The sequence below is a fragment of the Saimiri boliviensis genome, chromosome 3 (assembly GCF_048565385.1).
Source record: "Saimiri boliviensis isolate mSaiBol1 chromosome 3, mSaiBol1.pri, whole genome shotgun sequence".
Classification (NCBI taxonomy): Eukaryota; Metazoa; Chordata; class Mammalia; order Primates; family Cebidae; genus Saimiri; species Saimiri boliviensis.
The window spans coordinates 87,955,438-87,980,555 of NC_133451.1; the positions used below are offsets into that span (position 1 = coordinate 87,955,438).

At 35.7% G+C, this 25,118-nt stretch overlaps 1 protein-coding gene across 7 annotated transcripts in view; it reads left to right on the forward strand.

The window, feature by feature from the left end:
- Nucleotides 1–25,118, forward strand: part of BMPR1B (bone morphogenetic protein receptor type 1B) — a 401,543-nt gene that overhangs the window by 272,712 nt on the left and 103,713 nt on the right. The window contains exons 1-2 of one of the 7 annotated variants that reach the window (XM_074396470.1): nucleotides 530–18,981; nucleotides 20,267–20,336. The exons of 3 other annotated variants lie outside the window; for them this stretch is intronic. Coding sequence is in view for 2 of the 4 variants with exons in the window: in XM_074396463.1 (XP_074252564.1) it covers nucleotides 20,391–20,463 (73 nt within the window). In the remaining 2 variants the exon portion in view is untranslated. Of the gene's footprint in view, nucleotides 1–529; nucleotides 18,982–20,266; nucleotides 20,337–20,362; nucleotides 20,464–25,118 lie in introns of those variants that run through there. 3 more of the 7 variants (XM_074396468.1, XM_074396465.1, XM_074396463.1) reach the window with 3 other exon arrangements.

The following is a 25,118-nucleotide window of genomic DNA, read 5'->3' on the forward strand; positions in this document are numbered from 1 at the left end:
ATTATGTTCATGTATTGTGGTGATGGCCTGCTGAGTAATTGCAAGGTTCATTATACTACCAAGACTGTCAAGGGGTATTTATGGATATTCATGTGCAGTGAACCCTTGAACTTGAACTGGTCATTCTTGTCTCCCATGACTGGAATTGTGTTTACTCTAAATGGCAGGAGAAACTTTAATTATGAAACTAGAAAAGAGGCAAAATTACCTTCATTTAAAATGGTAAATGGACTATTAAAAAATGTACCTGCGTTTTGCACTCTACTATAAAACTTGCTATCTCTCTACTCCCAAGGAAACATATAATAATTCTAAGCTTTAAATTTTTAAAAGATGCCTTGTTTTTGGTAGAGATATGCTTCTAAGATTATGTGTTTCTATGAAAAAAGATATGAGAAATCTACTGTTTCCAATGAAGGAATTCTGTCTATCAAGAAAATATTAAAGTTGATAAACAGAATTAAATAATAAAAATTAAAAATATTAATATAAAGTTTAAAATGTGATCTAAGCATTGTACATTAATTAGAAAATGTTTAAAAATGAGGAAGAAATTTTAAAAGGAAAATGAATTTATATACAGATTTATCAACGAGTAAGTATTTGTCAGAGGTAAAGTATATGTCATGATAATTGAAATGATCTCTTATCTATGTCTCACCACTAGCCTTCCAAGTTCTTGAGAATAGAAACATTTTCTTAATCTATATATCTTCTCTTAGTTCTGAATGCAGAGAGCATATTCAGTGAAATTATGTTGAACCGAATTGAGAACTGAGACAGAAGATGGCACATTAGAGAGGAAAGTAATCAAGAGTGGAATGACATGACTGGACTGTGAGGTACATAGAGATGGAACTTGAGAATTAGGCCGCACAGATGCTTCCGTTTTCGGAAGCTTGGATCACATAACAGAGAATATTATGGATGGATTACAGATTTTTTTTTTTCTTTGAGGCAGGGTCTTGGTGTGTTTCCCAGGCTGGAATGCAATAGTTATTCACAGGTGCAATCATAGTATACTATAGCCTTGAACTCCTAGACTCGAACAATCCTCCCACCTCAGCTTCTCAAGTAACTAGGACTACAGGGACACAGCACATTACCTGGCTGCCATTGCAGGAATTTAAGAAGCTACTCTGACTGCAATGTGGATCATGGGGATAGGAGGAGAAAAATAATGCTTTGATTACCAGTGTGAATTATATATAGTATCCTGGAAATCCAGGTTTAACAAAGGGGTTTAAAAAGTACTCTTAAAAATCGTTTTGACTGGGCAGGGTGGCTCATTCCTGTAATCTCAGCACTTTCAGAGGCTGAGGTGGGAGGATTGCTTGAGCTCAAGTGTTCATGGCTGCAGGAAGTATGGTCGAGCCACTTACTCCAGCCTGAGTGACAGAGCAGGACTCAAAACTCTGCCCCCCCGCCCCCCAAAAAAAGTGAAATACTGTAACATAAAAAATTCTCATCTTAATCATTTATGTTACAGCTCAGTAGTATTCATTACATTCACATTGTTTGCAACCAGTCTCTGGAGCTCTTTTCATTTGGAGAAGCTAAAACTGTCTTAGGCTACTCAGGTTCCTACCACAAAATACTAAAGACTGGATAGCTTAGACAACAGACATCTATTTTTCACAGTTCTGGGGACTGGGAAACACAAGATCAAGGGGCTTTTGAAGCTTCTGTTCCTGGACCTGGTGAGCTCCTACCTCCTGGTTTGCAGCTGGCTACCATTTTGCTGTGTTCCCACATGGTTGGGAGAGGGAGGGAGAGAGAGAGAGAGAGAGCGCCCCAGCGAGCGAGCATGCACAAGTGTGCGCATATTCAGCGAAATTATGTTGAACTGAATTGAGAGCTGAGAGAGAAGATGGCACATTAGAGAGGAAAGTAATTAGGAGTGGAATGACATGACTGGACTGTGAGGTACACAGAGATGGAGCTTGAGAATTAGGCTGCACAGATACTTCTGTTTTCAGAAGCTTGAATCACATACAGAAAATACCGTGGATGGATTGCAGATTTTGTTTAAGGCTGAATAATACTCTGTTGTAGTGTAACCCACGTTTTGTTTATCCATTCATCCATTGATGGACACTCGGGTTGCTTCCACCTTTTGGCTATTGTGAATAATGCTGCTATGAACATGGGCATACAAGTACGTCTTTGAGACACAGCTTTCAAGTCTTAATTTTTGAGAAGCTTCCATACTATTTCCATAGCTGCCACACTGTTTCACATTCCCTCCAACAGTGCACAAAGGCTCCAGTCTCTCTGCTTCTTTACCAACACTTGGAATTTTGTGTTTTTGATAGTACTCGTTCATGTGAAGTAGTTATCTCATTGTGGTTTTGATTTGCATTTACCTAGTTATTGGTGACTTTCATGAGCATATTGGCAGTTTTTATATCTTCCTAAGAGAAGGAAGTCTGAGTCCTTTGTCCACTTTTTACCTGGGTTGTTCATGAGTTGTTGTTGAGTTGTAGAAGATTTTTATATATTCTCAATATTAACCCTTCATCAGATACAGTACTGATAGATTTTCTTCCATCTCGTAGGTTGCCTTTTTACTATCTTGATTGCATCTTTTGCATTGAAGTTTTTAATTTTAATGTAGTCCAGTTCATCTATATTTTTCCCCATTGTTACCTATGCTTTTGGTGTTATATCCAAGAGATCATTGTCAAGTGCAATGACATGAAGCTTTGCCTTTGTGTTTTCTTATAAGAGTTTTATAGTTTTAGCTTTTACGTTTGGGTCTTTAATCCATTTTGTGGTAATTTTTCCATATGGTATAAGTCTCCAACTTCCTTCTTTTACAGGTGGATATCCAGTTTTTGCAATACCGTTTGTTCAAAAGATGTTCTTTTTCCTTTCTAAATGTTTTTGACATACTTAGTCTACATATACTGCAAGAACAAAAGCGTTTGAGTGTGGAAATGAGGGAATGGCCTAAGTTAAGGCAGTATCTTGGAGACATACTAAGTAAGTTAGTCATGGGGGTATTTCCAGGAACAGAATGGTGAAACTTGGAGGAGGAACTTAGACCAGCTTCCTGAGCCAGAAAGATGATGTCTGCAATATTTTGTTTGTGTTTTAAGGATAGCAAAGATAGACAAAGAAGGAAGTGTTAAAAGCATGGCCAAAGATGAAAGACAGGCACTCCCTGTCCCATAGTGAGGAAAATGGAGTGCATAATTATAATACAAGGTAAAATAAGTATTATGAAAGTTGAGAAGAGGAAGCAATTATTTCTGCTGAGATTACCGATGGAATCTTCTCGAGCATATCCATCAAATCCATCAGATTTTTTAGCTGAAAGCAACAGACATCAACCATGATTAATTCACACAGGAAACAAAGTTATTAAGAGGTTGTTTGCTAGCTCATAGATTTTCTGGGAAGATATTAGAACCCGTTAGAAGAGACACAACCAAGAACAGTATTTAAAATTTCACCTGAGAATATATCCTGGCATCACTGTCACCAAGCTTAGCATATACACACTTTTTTATTTTCAATTTTTGTGGGTACAGATAGGTGTATATATTTATGAGATACATGAGATATTTTTATTTCAGTAGTTCTGAAGGAACAGGTAGTTTTTGCTTGCTGACAAAAGTTCTTTAGTGATGATTTCTGAGATTTTGGTGCACCCATGACCTGAGCAGTGTACACTGCACTCAGTCTGTAGTCTTTTATTTCTCACCCCTTTCCACCCATTCCTCAGAGTCCCCAAAGTCCATTATGTCATTCTTATGCCTTTGCATCGTCGTAGGTTAACTCCTGCTTATAAGTGGGAATTACAATGGTTGGTTTTCCATTCCTGAATTATTTCACTTAGAATAATGGCCCCCAACCCCATTCAAATTGCTCTGAGTGCCATTGTTTTGTTTCTTTTCATGGCTTAGTAGTATTCCATGTTATACATTCTATATATGTACACATAGTTCTCTCTCTCTCTCTCTCTCTGTCTCTCTCTGTGTGTGTGTGTGTGTTTGTGTGTATCACATATTTGGTTGATGGGCATTTGAGCTGGTTTTATATTTTTGCAACTGTGAATTGTGCTGCTATAAACAGGTGTGTGCAAGTGTCTTTTTCATATAATGACTTTTTTTTTTCTTCTGGGTAGATACCTAGGAATGACATTGCTGAATCAAATGGTAGTTCTACTTTTAGTTCTTTAAGGAATCTCCATACTGTTTTCTATAGTGGTTGTACTAGTTTACATTCCCACCAGTGGTATATAAGTTGTTCCCTTTCACCACATCAATGCCAACATCTGGTCTTTTTTAAAAATATTTTTTAATCATAGCCATTTTTCCAGGAGGAAGGTGGTATCTCATTGTGGTTTTAATTTTCATTTCGCTGGTAATTAGTGATGTTGAGCTTTTTTTTTTTTTGATATGTTTGCTAGCCATTTGTTTATCTTCTTTTGAGAATTATCTATTCATATCCTTTGCCCACTTTTTAATGGAATTTTTTTTTTTCTTGATGAGTTTTTTGAGTTCCATGTAGATTCTGGATATTAGTCCTTTGTCAGATGCATAGTTTATGAATATCTTCTCCCATTCTGTGGGATGTCTGTTTACTCTGCTGATTATTTCTTTTGCATTGCAAGAGCTTTTTAGTTTAATTAGGTCCCATCTATTTATCTGTGTTTTTGGTGCATTTGCTTGCAGATTCTTGGTCATGAACTCTTTGCTTAAACAAACCAGTGTCAAGGAGAGTATTTCCAGTGTTATATTCTAAAATATTTATGGTTTCAGGTCTTAGATTTGAGTTTTTGATCCACTTGAGTTGATTTTTGTATATGGCGAGAGTTGAAGATTCAGCTTCATTCTTCTACATGTGGTTTGCCAGTTATCCCAGAACTATTTGTTGCATAGGGTATCCTTTCCCTACTTTATGTTTTTATTTGCTTTGTTGAATATCAGCTGGCTGTAAATATATGGCTTTATTTCTGGGTTCTCTGCTCTGTTCCATTGGTTTATATGCCTATTTTTGTATCAGTACAACACTGTTTTGGTAACTGTAGCTTTATAGTATAGTTTGAAGTCAGATTATGTGATACCTCCAGATTTGTTCTTTTTTCTTAGCCTTGCTTGGGTTTTAGAGACTCTTTTTTGGTTCCATATGAATTTTAAGATTGCTTTTTCTAGTTCTGTGAAGAATGATGATGGTATTTTGATGGGAATTATGTTGAATTTGTAGATTATTTTTGGCATTATGGTAATTTTCACAATAATAATTCCACTCATCCATGAACATGGGATGTATTTCCATTTGTCCGTGTCATCTATGATTTTTTTCAGCAGTGTTTTGCAGTTTTACTTGTAGAGATCTTTCATCTCCTAGTTTAGGTATATTCCTAAGTATTTTATTTGATTTTTTGCAGCTGTTGTAAAAGGGACTGAGCTCTTGATTTGATTCTCAGTGTGGTCATTGTTGGTGTATATCAGTGCTACTGATTTGTGTTCGTTGATTTTGAGGATACATGAGAGATTTTGATACAGGCATAAAATGTATAATAATCATATCAGGGTAAATGGAGTACACATCATGTCAAGCATTTACCCTTAATTTATTTTACTCTTTTCACTGTTTTTTATATAATTAAATTATTACTGACTATAGTCATCCTGTTGTGCTAGTAAATTTCCCTCTCTTTTTAAATTAATTTAACTCTGTTTTTTGGTACTCCTAACCATCTTCACACTACCCATCCCCACAATCCTTTCCAGCCTCTGGTAAACATCCTATACTCTCTACATCCATGAGTTCAATTGTTTTAGTTTTTAGCTTTCACAGATATTTTCAAACATGCAAAGTTTGTCTTTCTGTGTCTGGCTTATTTCACTTAACAATGTTCTCCAGTTCCATCCATGTTGTTGCAAGTGACAGGATCTCATTCATTTTCATGGCTGAATAGTATTCCACTGTGTGTATGTACCACATTCTCTTTATCCATTCATTTGTTGATGAACAATTAGGTTTTTTTTTTCCAAATCTTGGCTACCATGAATAGTGCTGTAATTAACATGGGAGTGCAGATATCTTTTTGATAAATACTGATTTTTTTTCTTTTGGTATATACCGAGCAGTGGAATTGTTAGATTATATGGTAGCTGTAGTTTTAGTTTTTTTGAGGAACATCCAAACTGTTTTCTATAGCCGTTGTAGAAATTTACATTTCTACCAACAGTTTAAGAGGGTTCACTTTTCTCCAAATCCTCACCAGCTTTCGTTTTTGCCTTAGATACCCCAATTTTGCTGCTCGCATTATCAACACTAGATCTGGATGCTGCCACTAAAACTGGTGCTGCTGTTGCCTTTGGAAAATCAGTGTAGCTGCTACGCCTCCTGTCACCACCAATTAGCATGAATGCCCTGAGGTTTTTTTTTCTTGTTAGTTTCCTGTAAAGTCTGGGACGGGTTCATATGATTTAGAGGATTTCAGTCCTGTACTCATGTCCTAGCTGTAGAAGCTGCGAAAGTGAGTATCTGACTTTTTCAGCTTCTGTGTTAGTGGAGTGCTACCTCCCAGTGTTAGAAAATGCCCACAAATAGGATGGGGGCAGGGCTTAAACCTAAGTGGGTGCAAAGAATGCCAATATCTGTGGAGCTGGGAAAGGTATTTGAACAACTGTAGGAGAAATAGTAATATTTAGATTAGTATTGCCAGAGAGAAATAGAAGGTGGTCATTCAGGAAAATATTTTCTCTGGTAGTTGAAGTGATGTAAACCGAAGCCCTGATATTACTAGGGAACGTGTTTCAGAGAAGAGATTATTGGAAAGAATTATTATCCCCTATAGTTGTGTGAATGGAAAGGAAAAAACACATGGATAGATAGGCACTCATTATGAAAACCAAAGAACGAGCTTCTAGCAGATGCTTGGTACGTTGTATTTGTTTAATACTCTTTTAAATGAGTGAGGCTCTCAAGAAAGGAAGTAATCTTAAGAAAGGAAGCCCAGAGTTATATAGGAATGAAAATGATAAAGACTGTGAAAAGTATATTTGTTGACCTTTGAAAGAAGAAATTCATTAGAATGGTAGGTATAGAAACCAAAGGGCAAGCTAGGATTTGCAAGAAAAAGTAATTGGTATGAGAATAATTGATGCCATGAGGGGTAAGATACTTTAAGAAAGAGACATAGGGCTTTACAAAGGAAATAGTTTCAAAAAAGACTTGTTGAATTCATACTACATAGTCACTGTTTCAAGGTTGGGGGTACATAAGTGAACAAGGTGGAAAAAGATCAGTGCCCTGGGGGTTTGTACGCAAGTGGGGCTGAGGGAAGACAGTTAGCAATAAACATTGTAAGTAAATTGTGTAGTGGTTAGAAGTTGTCAAGTGCTATGGAGAAAAAAAAAAAAGCAGTGTAAGGAGGATTAAGAGTTTGAGAATGGGGTGGTTGTAGTAATAAATAAAGCACTAGGGTAGGTTTCATTAAGAAGGTAAGAATTGAGCCAAGATTTGAAGAAGGCAGTTGAGGGACTTTTTAGATACTGAAAAGAAGAGCATTTTAGGCAGAGGAATCAGGAGATAAAAAGCTCTGAGCTAGATCATGCCGGGTATGTTTGAGGAACAGGATGAAGGAGGAGGAGAAAAAGAGCCCAATGAGGTTGTAATTGGAATCCCGGTCTTTTAGAGGATTGCCAGCTACTGAAAGGATTTTGTAAGGACATCATAAGCATCTGGTCTAGGATTGGCCACTCTCTTATAATTTCTGTAACCCAGCATGAGTTTGGTCTAAAGTTTTTTACACAGTTCGAAAGATATCAAGCTTTATTTTTGTAGGCTATTTCTATTTGTAACCACTCCCAGAAAGTGATCATCTAAAAACCAAGACAAAGAGACAACGGTATATGAGCAGTGCAGAGGGAGGCCACATCCTCTATTGAAAAGGCAGAGGAAAAATTGTGACAAATAATTTACGGTTCTATTACCTAACTTCATAAAGTAAGCATTTTTGGTTCAATTGTCAACTTCTGATTATACACATACCATTTTAATAAAAAATTAAAAATAGGTTTAAAGAAAACGTTTCTAAAATAGTGGTTACTCCTTTTAGATATTCTTGCTTCTCTTTTTTTCTTCACACATCCTTTGGTAGAGGTGCTAATGAGATGTAGTGAGGACTCTGAAGCGCTTCCACTATAAACTTTTGGGAGACCTCAGAGAGGAAATTATGGTGACAATTTAAATCACATTGGTGGTCTTAATGTGTCTTAAATCATCTGGGTAAATACAGGCCTTACTCATTTTGGTTAAGGTTGAATTTGAATGTTTCATTTGGCATAAACCTTAGGATAACTCACTGCTTGACTAAATTTTTCACTTTTCAGCTTGGGTGTTTGGCGGTACAGACATAACCACACAGAGTGCTGACTAACCATAATAAGATGTGTAGAACAAGATGATCAGATGAAGGAATGCCTCTGTAACTAAGGCTCTTATGTGGACAAGAATAGTAATACGATTTTATATTTTCCCATTGTTATTAGTAGAGAATTGTCTTTCTGTTAGATATGTCATTGGTGTTAACTGAAATCATGATCACTAAAGCTCATCTTCTTTACCTTCATAACTTAAGTGTCTTACTTCTGTTATTTCATGAGTGTTAAATATATAACGCTTTTGCTGTAATGCTCCAGACAGGGCAGAGAATGTAGTGTCTCCATCTTAAAGTTGAGGTTTCACTGAAACTAAAGTCTTGTGTCTCTGTGCTGTGAAATTGTCTGATTAAATGAAGTTTGTACATAGGGTTCATTTTACTTTTTTTTTAAAAACACATTATACTTGTTTAAGCATCCAAATGAATACCCAGTGTTCTGAAAGTTTTCCATGTGTAGAATCTGTTAGAAAGGCTTTAATCAGATTCTTAAGAGCTGCTATTTCTCATGAAAAACAAAGGCAATCGGCAGCTGTGCCATGCTTCTAGGAACAGGTAAAGGAAGATATGGAAGTATGTGTGTGAGAGAGATGAAAAGGTTAACACAAGCTTGTCTAGCCCGTGGCCTGTGGGCCACATGCAGCCCAGGATGGCTTTGAATGAGGCTCAGCACAAATTTATAAACTTTCTTAAAACATTAGGAAATATTTTTGCATTAATTTTTTTTTGTTTTTTTAGCTCATCAGCGTTAGCGTAGTGCATAGTGTAGTGTATTTTATGTGTGGCTCAAGACAGTTCTTCTTCCAGTGTGGCTCAGGAAAACCAAAAGATTGGATACCCCTGGTAGCATGTCATGACTCTGAACCAAAAATCATGGCATCATTGTTTCTTTTATTTGAAAATACTTTTATATGCACATCGATTTAAAATGCCACCTTAAATAAAAATTAACTTCCTGAAACCTTTGTATTTCTTTTAGCGTTAATTTTTGAAGGTTCCTAGTAGGTAAGCCTACTAATAAATGTATAAATTGTAGTACAGATATTTCATAGCACTGTTGATATTTCTATGGAAAAACTAGTATGTGATATATAAGAACAAAATTTTTCTCTACTACTAATACCTTCTCTTCTATTTTAAGACACTTTTTCTCATGTAATTCTTATATTTAGATATTTTCCAAATAGTTAAAAACAGATTTTCTAGTAGCTATTTTCATATGATGTGTGGAGAAACAGCTTAAGCAAACATTCTTCAAGGGTTTAGATAAGAGCGATACTTTAAATCCTTTTGTGTTAAGTATAGTTTGTGTTGATATTATCACATCTATTTAAAGTTTCATTTTCAACTTATTTTATATCAGTTCAAGTTGGATTTACATAAATTCTATGCACAATTGACTTTAGGGTGAAATGAGAGTTATAGTAATCCTTTCTAAGAAATTAGGTTTGATAGGAAACTTTATTCACCTTTTTGTAAATGGCAAATGGGTAATAGAGATTTTGATTTTCTGCTTAGGGATGCTTTCGCATTAATTTGTTAAAGAAGAAAACGTTCTTAGAATCCCTTTAAAATAGAACTTCTGGCAAGTCAAGTTATTACCTCAGTGGTTCACAGTTTTTATACTGTGTGACTTTAACTTGTAGAGTCCAGGAGCCAAAGTGAATAATTACAATGTCAGTGCGTATCTGTTATTATTTAAAAATCAAATACAAACCCTCTTTAAGTAGTTCCTTATAAGTGGGACAAACAAAATATTCTAGAAAGTTCTCTTGGTGTGAAGAAAACAGCTTTTTTTGTTGAAACAAACTCAGAGTCTTCCAGTGAGGGAAGGACTACATTACATGACTCTGGTAACCTCATTCAGCCACTCGTGGCCTTCTAAGCCTGCAGTGCTGCCTCATTATTCCTCTTAAGGTACAGGCTGATACAAGGAAGAAAAAACCCTTTCCTCAATTCTAAGCCACCTCACTCAGTTACTTGGAAGGGTCTTTGAAAAAGTTATAAATAATCTATATAAAATACTGCTTTATGCTAATGACAACATATGTATTTGATGTGCATTGGCACAATTAGGGTTTCCTGCAGCCTTAACTTCCTGGACTCAAGTGATCCTCCCACCTCAGCCTCCTGAGTAACTGGGAATACAGTTGTGCACCGCCACACCTGGCTAATATTTTTTGGTTTTAATAGAGATGAGGTCTTCCTATGTTGCCCAGATTGGTCTCAAACTTCCAGGCTCAAGTGATGCTCTTACCTTAGCCTCCCAAAATACTGGGATAACAGGCGTGAGCCACCACACGTGGTCTATAAATTTTTTTTTATAATAAACAATGTACATGCTTTAGAGGAGAGATCCACCTCACCATGGGTTGGAAACCCCCGAGCGCTGAAGGCACTGCTGTTGCATGACACAGCGTTTAGTGTCACTACCTCTGAATCTACAGATTTGGAATTTAGAATACCTGATCCTCCTGCTGCTCCAGAATTCCTGCTAGTCATGTTTGCTGAGTGAATCTCTCCAGCCTCCCAGATTCTCGGAGTCCTCCATCTACTGATTTTTTTTTTTTTTTTTGCCCCAGATATTTCTTGTAGAACAAAAATACATGAGTCCCTACCTAGTGAAGTATTGATATCTGATCCAATGAAATCTTAACCAGTTCTCAGGGCTAATATCTTAGGCATACATAGTATTTTTATCTGAAATTGGGAGTGATATTTCCTCCTGCACAGGGTGGCTGTGAGGATTAAAGTAAATAATCAGTGTGAGCATCCCCAATGCAAAATCTGAAATACTTCAAAATCCAAAACTTTTTGAGCACCCACCTAATATTAAAAGTGGAAAATTCTACACCAAACACATTTTTATTGTATTAATGCTATGTCATAATTTTTCCTGTTAAGTACTTGTGTGTGAATAAGTGGAAGAAAATGATTGCTTATTGATAACATACAAACTGAGAGTCACGGTGATGCCAAACAAATGCAGATTGTCTGTAGAGTGGCTGACAGTGACATCTTTGCTTTCTTATGGCTTAAAGTACACAAACTTGGTTTCATGCAAAAAAATCATATAAACTATTATATAAAATTACCTTCAGACTATGATGTCTGTAAGGTGCATGTGAAACATAAATGAGTTTCATGTTTACCCTTGGGTCCCATCCCCAAGATATCTTACTATGTTTATGTAAAAATTCCAAAATCCAATCATCTTTAAATTCCAAAACAGTTCTGACCCCAAGCATTTTAAATAATGCTTGGGATGGTTAAACCTGTATGTTAGATACACAAATAGTGCCTCACAAACAGTAAAAGATTGCCAAATAGTATGTGTCATGATTATTAGCATTGTTTTCATCGTTCTAGGTTGTAGCTGGAAATAATCACACTAGTCTTGCCCGGGTTCCTTGCATCCCAGCTCCTACTAAGACATCTTTCTCTTATTCATGTTCAGTGTCTGGCCTGAGATAGTCATATTTTCCAGGTGATGTTTACTCTGTAGTGATTAACATAAAGAATAATCTCAGTTTATCTATCACCTAGTTCCCTGTTACTAGGGTGCAAGTCCAACCTCATGGTCTTTTAGTAGCGTACCACTAAACCTAAATAATAAACTAAAGATCCACGCAAGAATAATGCATATATAGAGACAATCTGGAGGGTTTGTTGTTGTTCGAATTAGCAAATTTACTGAGTTAATTTTCTTTGGTAGTTTGATCAATGTAAGTTACCTTGAATTCTCTTTCTGTACTTTTAATGTTCATTGCTTTGCTGTCTCATGAATTGTTTTGTAACCTTTTGTGTCTGTTCTTGTTATTTTGTGCACAGGCTGTGCATATAATTATTATATTCATAACACATTAACTTTTAAAAAGATTTTTGCGATCTTTAGGTAAACAATATTGTAGTAGATTTAAGATATCATTCTATCATCAAATTGCATGAATCATCTTTGATGGATTTGATTGTGTTGATGATGAAACCATGCACTCCAAGTACACAGTTTTGCAATATCTTAAGAGAACACAGTTTGAGGCTTATTTTTTCTTTTTCAAAAGCTACCTCAAATTCCTGGAATGAGCTATGGGGAGCGGCAACAATAAAAGACAAACATTGAAAGCCTGTATCAGAAGATATCAGCATATCTACGCTATAATATTGGGGCTCTTGCCTGTTAGTAATGGTAGCATTTGTATTACGTGAAAAATGGTTTGTGCTGTTGACTTGTCTTCAATTTATATTAGGTATTCCCGGTTTTGTAAAAAAAAATGTATATTCTCTGTTTTATAAATGCCTTGAAAATATGTTTTGAGTATGATCATTATAAAAGAAAATACATATTTTTGGTTTTTGAAATATATACTTAATAAAATGTCTTCAGGAAAGAAAATAGCAGTCTGCTAAAGCCGCTGAGACCTGGTTTATAGTAAAAGTTTTGAAATTTTATAGCTGGAATGAAATCTGGTTGTCTTCTTATGTTTGTATGTGAATTGTTTTTGTTGCCAGTGGTAACTACAGAGAATTTTTTCAAACAGCACCCTTTTAATAACAATGGTCTCCCCAAATATATTGTGGCATAGCTTTAAACTTTATTAAGTCTGTCTTGGACTCCCCCTTCCTCTCCCTGAGTAAATGGAAGAAAAGTTTGGCAGGCTCCATGCTGTGCACTTGATTGATGTCCAGAACATCTGAAGGACTTTTGTGTCCTGCCTGCTCTCCATGAGTGCATAATGTGTGAATACTTAAAGAAGGTCAGCCCTTATCACATGTAATCTAGGCCTGAAAGCAGATCAACAGTGACAGTCATATCCCGTAAGTAAGAACACAAATCATCTTCTACATGCTTTAGACAAGTTGTGGGATATTTTTTCTCCCTTTTTATCCCTTCCCACTTATGGAGGACCTTGGCAGAGCAATGAAAGCAGAGAGAAGACGTGCTCAGAATAATGTGTCACTCGTTCAAGGGAGAAAGGGATTGTTTATTTGTAATAATGTGATGGTCTTTCACTCGCAGCTGAAGGGAGCTTTGGGTTGTTAATGACTAGTGATGTGGAATGCTGCAAATTAGAACGGGGTAGGGAGGCAGGAGGCAACCTGAAAGAGCGCTGAAGTTGTGGTCTTTATAAACTCCAAAGTCAGGAAAAAAGTTTTTGTACTGTGGGCTCTATTGTTAATTTTCTTTTCTCATAGTAGAGTAGCTTTTTATGATAGTGTGTAAGTGTTTAATTAAAAGCCAGAATAATAAAATGAATTATCAGTGCAATTCTGAGTACCCTTTTGTTTTTGGTACAACGCAGATGAAAGTTTGAAAAATACTTTAGTGTAAAACTCTATGGAATGGTAGTACCTAAAAGGCTGTGGCTTCCAGTAGGAAGAAGGAAATAACTGTTGTTATCAACGTGCCTGTGTGTTTGAACAGAAGTTTAATTAAAAAGTAAATTTTATTCCAAACAATATTAGCAGGGATGTTCACATAATAAAGAAAATAACACTTACCTTATTGTTCTCATTAAAAATAATAAAGATCTTATTATGTTTTCTTAGATACAAAGGAAAATGTTTTTCATCTTATCTCCAAAACTTCATTAGTTTCCTTTGAAATGTAACCAGCTGCAAGAAGTAGTAGCTGTCAGTTTGCACAATGGTAAATAACCTGTACATACCTCCAGAAATGAAGGCATTGCTTCCCATGTGTGTAGGATAAAATCAAAACTTCGGATTATGGGCTACAAGGTTCTTCCTGACCTCTCCAATCTGCTTTTCTAGCCTAATTCCCCTGTTCTCTAGGCATATCGAGTTTCTTGTGTTCTCTGCCAGCGCGATTCTTTTTCCGACTCATAAATCTACTGTACTGCATGTTTTTTTTTTTTTTTCTTAGTATTCATTTGCCTTCCCTTCACACAGTGAATTCCTACGTATCTTTGAAGGTCGAGTTTAAATGTCTTCCCCACGCAGGTCCAACCCTCACCATCAGGCATAATTAATCTTTGTTTATTCACTGTTTTTTCCATGTTTCCTCAGCATAGCAGGTAGTTTTGCACTGCATTGTCATTATTGGATTGTATGTTTGTCTTCGCCCACTGAAGGATAAGCTTTGTCCTGAAGGCAGATGCTGCCGCTTTCTAATGTTCTCATATTGATTCAGTAAATAAAGCACCTCCCAACCAAATATAGCAAATAGTGAATGTTTTTGAGGTTAAAAACTGTATATATACATAAAATCAGAAGATTTTGGAGAGTTTCTATGTGAAAATGAATCACACATTGAAATAGAGAGCAAGGTAATCTCAATTTAAAATTCTTCAGTATACTTTTACTTCAAATGCATGAATATTTAATGAATTCAGTAAAAATGAATTGATTAAAATAAAATAGTTTTTCAGGTATAATTTGACTTTTTTTTTGAGGTGAGGTCTTGCTATATTGCCCAGGTTGGTCTTGAACCCCTGGGCTCAAGCAGTTCTCTTAACTCACACTCCATAATAGCTGGGACTGTAGCCAAGTACAAACCACTGTGTCCAGCTTTAATTGAATTTTTAAAATCTTGACTTAAGAGCTATTTTGTATCCTTGTTTTAATGATCACACTGTTTGTGACAGGAACAACTTGGCAAATGTTATATTGTTATGTTAAAGAACATTGTTTTTATTAACAAAACTTTACATGTTGGAGGCAGTAGAGTGATTAGAGTTGTCAGGAAATTACTGACATTTTCTGTTATCTTCTTGTATTCTGGATACTGTATTCAGTAGTCTATATTCATTTATTTAGTCTACCTAACAATTTAACAGGTAATGAGCAAACATCACCTAACTGTCTAGCCAACAGTCAAGAGTGGGGCTGCTTAAGTTTAAATAATCTGCCTCAGATTATAAACATAACACAAATAGGCCCTTTCTGTTGAACAGCAACGACACTATAAATGTAGAATGTGTGAATGTCACTTGTAAGAATTCTGCAAATGACATCCAGTGATGGCATGTCCTACCCATATTGGTAGTACTCTACTTAGTGCTCCTTTTTCCTTCCCTTGCCCTTCTGTAAGGTGGACATTTTCAAACGGAGACCTTTCTTTTAATCTTCTGTCAGAGCTTTCTTCAAAGACTCATTTGTTATATAAATTAACTTGCAAAGTTAAATTGGCTGTCTCAGCAGAAGAAAAAAATGCCTCAGACATAAACCATTGTTATTCTCCTTTCTGGTATTTACTCTGGCAGGTAAAGATATAATTGAAATAGAACCTATTGGAGCAGTTAAATTAATCTGTGTGAAAGCTGCACAAGCAGGTATACAACCATTTGACACATTCGTTCCTTTGCTGCAGTTACGAGATTGGGAGTGAAGGTTTAACTGCTATGAAACCATTTTTTTTTTTAAATAAACTTTTAATAATTGGTTTAGAACATTTCCAAAGATAATATAGAGTCCCCATATGCCCTTCACCCAGTTTCCCCTGCTGTTAACATTTGACCTTACTTTGGTGCTGTGTGTCTGTCACAGCTAGGAAAGGCACAATTGTATATTACCAGCAACTAAGCTCCAAACTTTATTCAGATTTAACTTGTTTCCTCTCTCTCCTCCTGTAACGCCATTTTTCTGTTCAAGGATCCCATCTAGAAAACAATTTTGCACTTAGTCATCATGTCATCTTAGACTCTATCGATTTGTAACACTTTTTTTTTTTTTTACACCTTCCTTGATCGTTTTAAGAAGTGATGATCTGGTATTTTATTGACTATTTCTGAAATGGGGTCGGTCTGATGTATTTCTCATAGACTGGGGTGGTTGGTGTTGAGGAGGTAAACCATAGAGGTGTACCTGTTGTCAGCATGGCTTATCTTGAATCATATTAACCTCGGTCACCTGACCAAAGGAGCATTTGCCGGTTATTCCAGTGTAAAGTTATGTTACTTTTTATACTGTAACCCTTGGAAGCAAGTCACTAAGTATAGCTTCCAGTCAGGAGTGGAGTTGATTAAGCTCTGCTTCATGGAGTGAGACTATCTAAATAAGTAAAATATTTTGAATTCTTCTGAGAGGGAGATTTTCCCATTCTACCGTTGATTTACTTGCTTATCCAGTCATTTTTATTTTAAAAATAATTTTAATTTTAACTTTAGATTCAGAGGGTATGTGTGCAGGTTTGTTATATGGGCATATTGTATGTTGCTGAGGTTGGAGTACAGCTGATCCAGTCACCCAGGTAGTGAGTGTAGTGCCCAGCAGTTTTTCAGCCCTTGGCAGCCTGCCTGTCTCCCTCCTCACTCCAGTAGGCCCCAGTTTCTATTGTTGCCATCTTGATGTCCACATGTACCTAATGTTAAGTTCCCACTTTTAAGTGAGCAGTTGCAGTAATAGGGATACATCTGTTCTTCTGTTAGTCGGCTTGGGATAATGCCCTCCAGCTGCATCAATGTTGTTGTGGTTTCATTGTTTTTTATGACACTCTGGTATTCCATGGTGCATGTGTAGCATATTTTCTTTATCCAGTCTACTGCTGATGGTACCTCAGTTGATGTCATGTTTTTGCTACTGTGAATAGTGTTTTGATAAACATGTAAGTACCTGTGTCTTTTTGATAGAATGATTTATTTTCTTTTGGATACCAGGTAGAAGGATAGTACTGTCTCAAGTTGTTTGGGAAATCTCCAAACTACATTCCACAGTGGCTGAACTAATTTATATTCCCACAATGTATAAGCATTTTCATTTCTCCACAGGCTTGCCAGCATCTGTGGTTGTTTGGCTTTTTAGTAATAGCCTTTCTAACTGATATAAGATGGTATTTCACTATGGTTTTGATTTGCATTTCTCTAACGATTAGTGATGTTGAATGTTCTTTTCATGTTTTTCTTGGCCATTTATATGTCTTCTTTCGAGAAGTGTCTTTTCATGTTGTTTGCCCACTTTTTAATATGATTGTTTTTTGCTTGTTGAATTGTGAAACCGGTTCTTGACCTGGTATAGATAGAGACTTAGATTGGATATTGGAAATTGAAATATAAACTGTGGATAAAAATATGTACATCAGGTTGAGTGGGTTAAATCATATGGAAATCTGGATTGTTTTGCTAAATTAGACTTTTGATTTACATAATAAGAGTTTTATGATATGATTTGAACTAAGTAGTCTGGGGACCAATATGCCATTTATAGAACATAACTTTCATTGTTGGCACCTAGCATATGTTAATAATTAAATTTTTAATGAAGGAAATTAATAGGGATACATCTTGAATTTTTGAAATATTGCTAAGTGAAAGATATAGATATTAGCAAAACTTTGACTAAGTGGAAACCTCTCCTCACACTTTTAATTTTGTTTTCACTTCTCACCTAGTTCGAAGACGAGGTTCAGTGATTCAGCCTACACGCTGTAGTTCTAAAACTTTTTTTTGGAGATGGAGTCTTGCTCTATTGCCCAGACTGACTTTCAGTGATGTGATCATAGCTCACCGCAGCTAGAAGTCCTGGCCTAAAAACATCCTCCTATCTTAGCTTCCACAATAATTGGGAATACAGGTGTGAATCACCATACCCAGCTAATTAAAAAAAATATTTTTAAAAGACAGGGTCTTGTTATGTTGCTTAGGCTGGACTTGAACTCCTGGCCTTAAGTAATCTTCCTACCTCAGCCTCCCAAGTAGCTGGGATTACAGGTACGAGCCAATATGACCAGCATAAAAGGTTTTTTTTCTATTTTTATTAAATTCAGCAAGCCAATCAGTTACTTAAAAACTCAGGTTATTTGTGTAATATATAGTCCAAACTCAGTAACCTATATTCAAAGTGCTATGCAATTTAGTTCCACTCTGTCTAGCTTTCTTTCCAACCACTTACTAATAGGAGCTGTCTGTTCCAGTAAGATTGTCTGATGCTATTGCACAAATTGAAAATTCATTTCTACCTGTAAGCCTTGCTCATGTAATTTCTTCCTCTCAACTTCTCTATTGCTGTGTAAGTTCAGTTCATCTTTTAGCATCCAGTTCTCCCTGCAGTCCTGGCCCAGTCTGTTCCATCTTCTACTTGGAATTTCCATGTTTAGTCTGTTGGGGGCACTTCGTCTTAAAATGTCTTACATTTTTACTTAATTCTTTCTTATATACTAATTTTGTGGTATTATAACCTTCTTGAGGAACTGAATCAGCTAGCACATAGTTCAAAATCAGAAATGGTTGCTGATATGAATTGTTTTGAACTGAATTAGGATTCTGGGAGAGAGCAGAGATTCTGTCCTTAGCTTTCAGCCATTTATAGAAGCCCATATTGGGGACATGTGAGCAGTGGGAGCTGTCCCACATTTCAGCTATTCACTTCTTGCCCCAAAGCTCAAGGCTGGATTCCAAATTGGCAGAGAAACCATGTTGTGAATGTGGCTCTGAGCCCGACATAGAAGGTTTGAAAAGCAGATTCTATTGCTTGATTTTTGTCTGCTTTTCCCACATATCCCTCTGTTCCTCATCATCCTTACTCATTTTACTACACGCCAGTCTCTTTTCCTAACTAAAAGGGATATGGATAAATATTACTCAAGGACAATTCTTTTTAATCACCACCAACTTCCATGTTTCTGACAAGTAAGTTGTATGGCTTCTGTGAAGTGCAGAATGTGCAGTTTATTAAGCTCAGAGTAGTTGGAGGTTTCCTATATGGTTAAAGTACTCTATTTTGCTTAAATTTTATGAAAGTACTTAGGAAAGTATAAACTGAGGGTGTTGATCAATTGTAGTATGTGTAAAGTCATCCAAACAAAACATTATTGGGCTTCCCTAAGCTAAAGGGTAGTTTTGAATCATACCTAGTAGAATAGTGCTGGGAGATGCAGGATGGGGTCAGGAGTAGGGGCAAATGAGGGATGTCTTTTGAAAGTGAGAAGAAAGCAGAGATTCTTTCTCCAAGAAAATATTTTTAAAGTATCAAGTAAACATATAATGAGGATATCTTAGATATAACCATTGTAATACATTCACTACTCATAAATCCTCTATCAGATAAACTGATGGGATTTAATAATGACCTCTGCTTGTTCTTGTCTCTGTTAACATTGTAGTTTCTACATATACTGACAAGTCATTTATATTTATTGCTGTTCTTTTATTATTGACAGTTCTCAGAGTAAAAGAAAAATGAATTTTTCAAAAAATGCCTTTAGTATTTAAAAAGATCCTTCAGTATCATGACAAATGAAAACCTCAGAAAAATGTTCATAGTTTACTTTGAGAAACAATTACAGTTAAAATCTAAAAAGTGGGGAAACTCGCAATGGTTTTATTTACATAACAAAGTTGATTAGGTTCACAGCACTTAAAACTGTAGTCATAACTAAAATATCTTAACTTGCAGTATTCATTAGAGATGTCTTTTACATGTGACCCTCTTCATATCTGTACACTTGATTCATGGGTATTCGCTTCATTATTTATCTGTTGACATAGTGTGAGAAAAATGCGGTAACATAGTAATTCTGATGTATTGCACTATTGCTGGCATTTCATTAAATAAAAATACTATTTTTTTCTTTTTGCATTTCTCAGTTAAAATTCCTAGCAGAGAAAAAAAAAAAAAACTTTGTTAAAAGAAAGAAACTATTTTATGACAGCAGCGTTTTAATGAGGTTTGTTACGGATTTCCTTCGTAGCTGCCCAAGAGATTTGGGGGACATGGGTGTTGCCAATGCAGAGTGAAGCCCCGGCATGTGCTAGCCCTTGTGTGGGCAGCTGGGTCAGGCTCCTTTCTTAAGAAAACAATCCGGCTCAGGGTCCTCACCGCCCTTTGTTATCCTCCCCACGAGGTGATCAGTTGAAGTCTCTGTGGTGACAGAACCAGTTTGTAACAGGCTTGTCTTTCACGGTCCTGTCTCAGGGTTGCTGGCAGGCTGGCGAGAAGACCTGACAAGAGTGGCAGCAGAGGAGTCTCAGTGAAAGACGGAAAGGCAAGAAACAGGAGGCTTAAACAGGCGGGGCTCACTGACTGCTCTGCTGCTGTAATGGGTTGGGTGGAAGAACTAAACTGGCAGCTTTACATTTTCTTGCTCATTCTTCTCTGTGTGCACACAAGGGGTAAGGAGATGAGTGCCCTACACTACAGTGCTGACCCGGCTGAGTTAGCGTCTGATTTCGTGGCTTTTATCACAGAAGGGAGAGTTCAGGCCAGAAATTCAATGTCTAAAAAATTCCATTCCCTATACTCCAACTGCTCTGTGATTTTTCCTACTTTCTCTATTACGGCAAGACTTTCTAGGTAGTCTGTTAGAATAATTTTAAAGAGACCTAACCTTTCTGTTTTCTCTAACAATTGAGAATTAAATGCAATTCAACTTGAAACTTGAGGAAATTCATTCTCAATAAAATATGACAGTATATATGTGAAGAATTGAAGAAAATAGCAATGCTAACAAACTTTTTTTTTCTGATCATTTTAGCTTGAATACTATTAGATTTTTATAGGTTAGCTAGTTTTCTTTGAAGTTCATTATCATTTTTATATGAATGCATTGATTAAATCTTTAATTTTGCAATGGCAATAATTACAGTTTGTGACTATGTCGAATGTTTATTCGCCTTTAAGAACAGGGGCTTGCTTTGTAATACTTTCTTCAGAAGAATTGTTATTTCATCAAGTTGATTAAAATATAGCAAATTTTAAAACGTATTTAAAATGTTTGAATTAAAAAGTAATTTTAAGAGTAGTTGAACTGTTTTCAAATGAGAAGAAAGCTCATGAACTGAATGTGAAATAACTGGCCTTGTTAATGATTATAAAGAGGAAGTCACAAGGTTGGAAATAAGGAAATAATGGCTTTGTAAAATGAAGCCAGATGATAAAGGGAATATGTATGAGATGGAAATGTATTTAGGCTCAACTTTATGTGCTCGTGGACGCATATTATAGAACAAACTTAGCTATACTATTTATCAGAAGATTGTGTACTTTTGATTGGTATTTGCAGGATTCAGATTTTCATAATCTCAAAGTATTTTGTGACACTATTATGTTCTGTGGCTTGGCTGTATGTAAAATGTTTTTAATTTTGGTATACATACATATATTTTTACTTATTGATATACGTAAATTTAATTTTCGTGTAATTGATAGGAAGGAATGATAGGTATTTCATTGACCTAGTTTACTAGCTTATTCTCTAAAAATTGTTATAATCTAGTACCTTCTAGGGAGAATAGAAAGACTTCAGGGAAATTGTGTTATAAGAATGTTCCAGGAAGCTCAAAGCATGATATATATGAGGTGAAGTTCTCTTTCCTCTATTCTAGTTACTATTCTTCATTGCCGAGGGTAGTTGCTTGCTCTCTTTAGGCATTGTCTTTGAAATACGCGAATACTTAACTTTAGTATTGAGTGATGCCAATAAAAAGCAAAGAGGCCATATGCTACAGACAGAATCTTTGAATTATAAAATGCTAAGCTTAGAATGTACTTTAACATAATGTGGTATAAAATGATGTCTTAATGTCTTACTTCTTCTAGTGAGATGGTTGATGTCCAGAGACGTTTCTTGTCTTCCTCAAGGTCATATAGGTGTAGGGAGCCTTTTTAAAAAGCTCCCTTTGCAGGGCACGTGTGTGTGTGTGTGTGTGTGTGTGTCTCCCTTTACAGGGCACTTGTGTGTGTGTGTGTCTCCCTTTACAGGCACTTGTGTGTGTGTGTGTGTGTGTGTGATGTGTGTCTACTTAATTTATTTTATATCATAATATATTAGTGTCTAAGAGTACAAATTCTGGACCCAGAATGTCTGGTTTTCAATCTTAGCTCTGCCACTCACTAGTTGTGTGAACTCAAATTATCTTATTGTTGTCTAATTTTCTCAACTGTAAAATAGGGATAATTATATTTACTATAGGTTTAACTACTCAATGCGTAAATATACATAAGCACTTAGAATAGTGTCTGGCTCATAATGTTTCCTGAAGGTTTGCTGTTATTAGTAGCATTATTAATAATTTAGGCAAAAATAGGAAGCAACCAAGCCAGGAATGTACACAGAGGTAAGATTGTGACCATCCAGCAGATCATCCTAGTGTGATGAACATGTTAAATCCCAGTTGATTTTCCCAGCTTTGTCACCAATTGACTTTTTTTGTTGTGGAACTCTCTGTAACTTTCTATCAAATACACTTGTTATTTATTTATTTTTTTGCCCTGATAAATAAATAATGTGCTATTAATAGGGAAGGACTATGAGATTAACCAAAATTAAGCCACTTGAACTATTAAAGTGAAATATTCATTGCCAATTTCTGACACGCTTTACAGTCGTTCTGCATCTACTTCAGTGGAATGATGATCACAGAAAAGGAAAATGTGAAGCACTGATGTGGTCATGACTTTTGAGTGACAAAGCCAAGATGAATATTCTGAGATCTGAAATCCATATTTAAAGTAAATGTGTTTCAAAATGACAACTTGAGACATTTGGAGAATGTGAGCATCAGGTGCATAAAAATATTTTGTTAATTAAATACGTGGAAACCTAAAAGATTTCTATGAAGCGATTGTATATGATATTGCAGTTCCATTTCTTTCCACTTGAGCTTGTGACAAAGCACTGCGAAGTCACAATAAGTGGAAAGAAGAACTCTTCCTACTTGGAATAGAAGCAAGGGTGACCTGTGTTTGTGGTGATTCATCAACCTAAATCTTATCATTGTCTACCTATTACCTTAAATGTTTTACTCAAAAGAGACAGGCTTCCACAAAGAGGAGGCATGAGTACTGTCTTGGTAGAGGTCTTGAACTGCAAGTCTTTTAAATACTGGAATATAGTGATTGCTTCAGAAACATATTTTTAAAGCTAGGAAATGGGGAATTGCCTTCCTAAAAGTGAAAATATGACCTGAAATGGTCAAAATCTGTAGTGTTTATTTCTACTTGAAATGGATTATTTTTAGGTTTAGCTACTTGCACTACCCTGCACCTTTGTTCTCCAAACATAGTAGAGACTCACAGGCAGTCACAATGAATGCAGTACAATGTGTAAACAGTACTAAAACGTTGAATATAGTACACTCTATAAACAGTATTAAAGCATCCTTTTGTTCACTCCCATTCTTCTTAAGTTCTGTTAAGGAAATTTAGTAAAGTTATAAAGATGATAGACTGACCCACCTAAAAACTAAAGGACTCTGGGTTTGTTGTTCTCACACAATGGTGGCAACAACGTCCCCTTCCTGACATGGATAGGCAGGTTTCACGTTCCATCATTTAAAATGGTGAAATTTTCATTTAGTTCCCTGTCAAGTGTACATGTGAAAATTTCTACAATTTTTCCCTCATAAAATAATGCTAATAGTTTATTAAAGCAATCCGATTAAATAAAAGTTGGTAGCCACATTTATTTTAGGAGTGATTCTACATCAGTAAAGACGCTTACAGGAAAACGAGGTGAGATAGGAAGTAGAAATCCATTCTTTTGGGAATACAGGAAAATCCTCAAGCCCAGTGAACAAAACCAGATTCAAGCCTCCACAGTCCTGACAGTTTTATATAATCTGGATTTTACATACCACCTCTCCATTGCCAGGCCATATTCCATGGGTTTCTTATTGTCATATTTATTGCCTAGTTGACACTAATTTCAAAATCAAAAAAAGTCTGTTTTAAATTTTTTTTTTAGTAAAATCAGGGCAATTAGGGAATCCAGTAAGAGGAGGATAACAAACATGGCTGTGAATGTGTAGTGTCACAGTTAGAATAATATTGCGTTGGGGCATTGGTTTTTGGTAATATTTTTAAGTGAGAAATGATCCTTATTACCATATGGCAAAGGATAGTGAAAATCTGAACTGTTAGACCAACACAGCTGTTGAATGCATAAATGTGGTTCTGTGTTTAAAATATTTCCTACTACAGCTATTATGTGGCATTTCTAACGATTAATCCCAGGTTGTTTAATCGGCAGTAACTACAAGTTGTGGTGAGCATCACAGATGTAAGGAATTTGATCTCTGGTCATTTACCTGAAGATGGCTAAACTATAGTTTTCATCTTTAGTGCTGCACATGAGATTGGATAATACATTTACGTAATTGCTGAGTACAGACTGAAATTATTTGGTTTCACCTTTTTAATAAGTTATTTTCAAAATGCTAGTAATCATATGCAAGTCTTATATGAAGGCTTTTGAAAAAAAATGGAACGTGAAATGACTCAGATTGGTTTCTATTTTTCCTTGTAAGTCAGTTGAATCTGAAATAACACTGTAGAAATATTTTATTGCTTTAGAACTGCCAGGAATAAATCTATATCTTCTTCCCCCAACTTTTCAAATGCATATCTATTTTTAGAATTCATATTGAATTTGAACAAATCCTCAAACAAGAAGAAAGTATTGACAACTAATTATAGAACAATTATCTTAATCAGCTAAGTTTTCTGTCGAGCTTTCTTATGCTGCATTTTAGGTTCAGATGCACTCTGATCTTGATTATTATGTTTTTTATCTGTAAAATAGTGACTTTTTCTATCTTAATAGATATTTGTTGGTTTGGAAATGTGATTAGTAAAATCATAAGGATGATCTTTTTACTTTGCACTCAGAATAAATTTATTCTTACTGTAGGCCTCTCCATGTTTCTTTTAACTTGGAAAATGACTTTCTCAATTAACTGATTTCCTCTGCTTGATACCGTCTCTATTACATTATTTTGATAATTTGTTAACTATATAAAATCATAGTATTGATATTTCAGTTATAAAG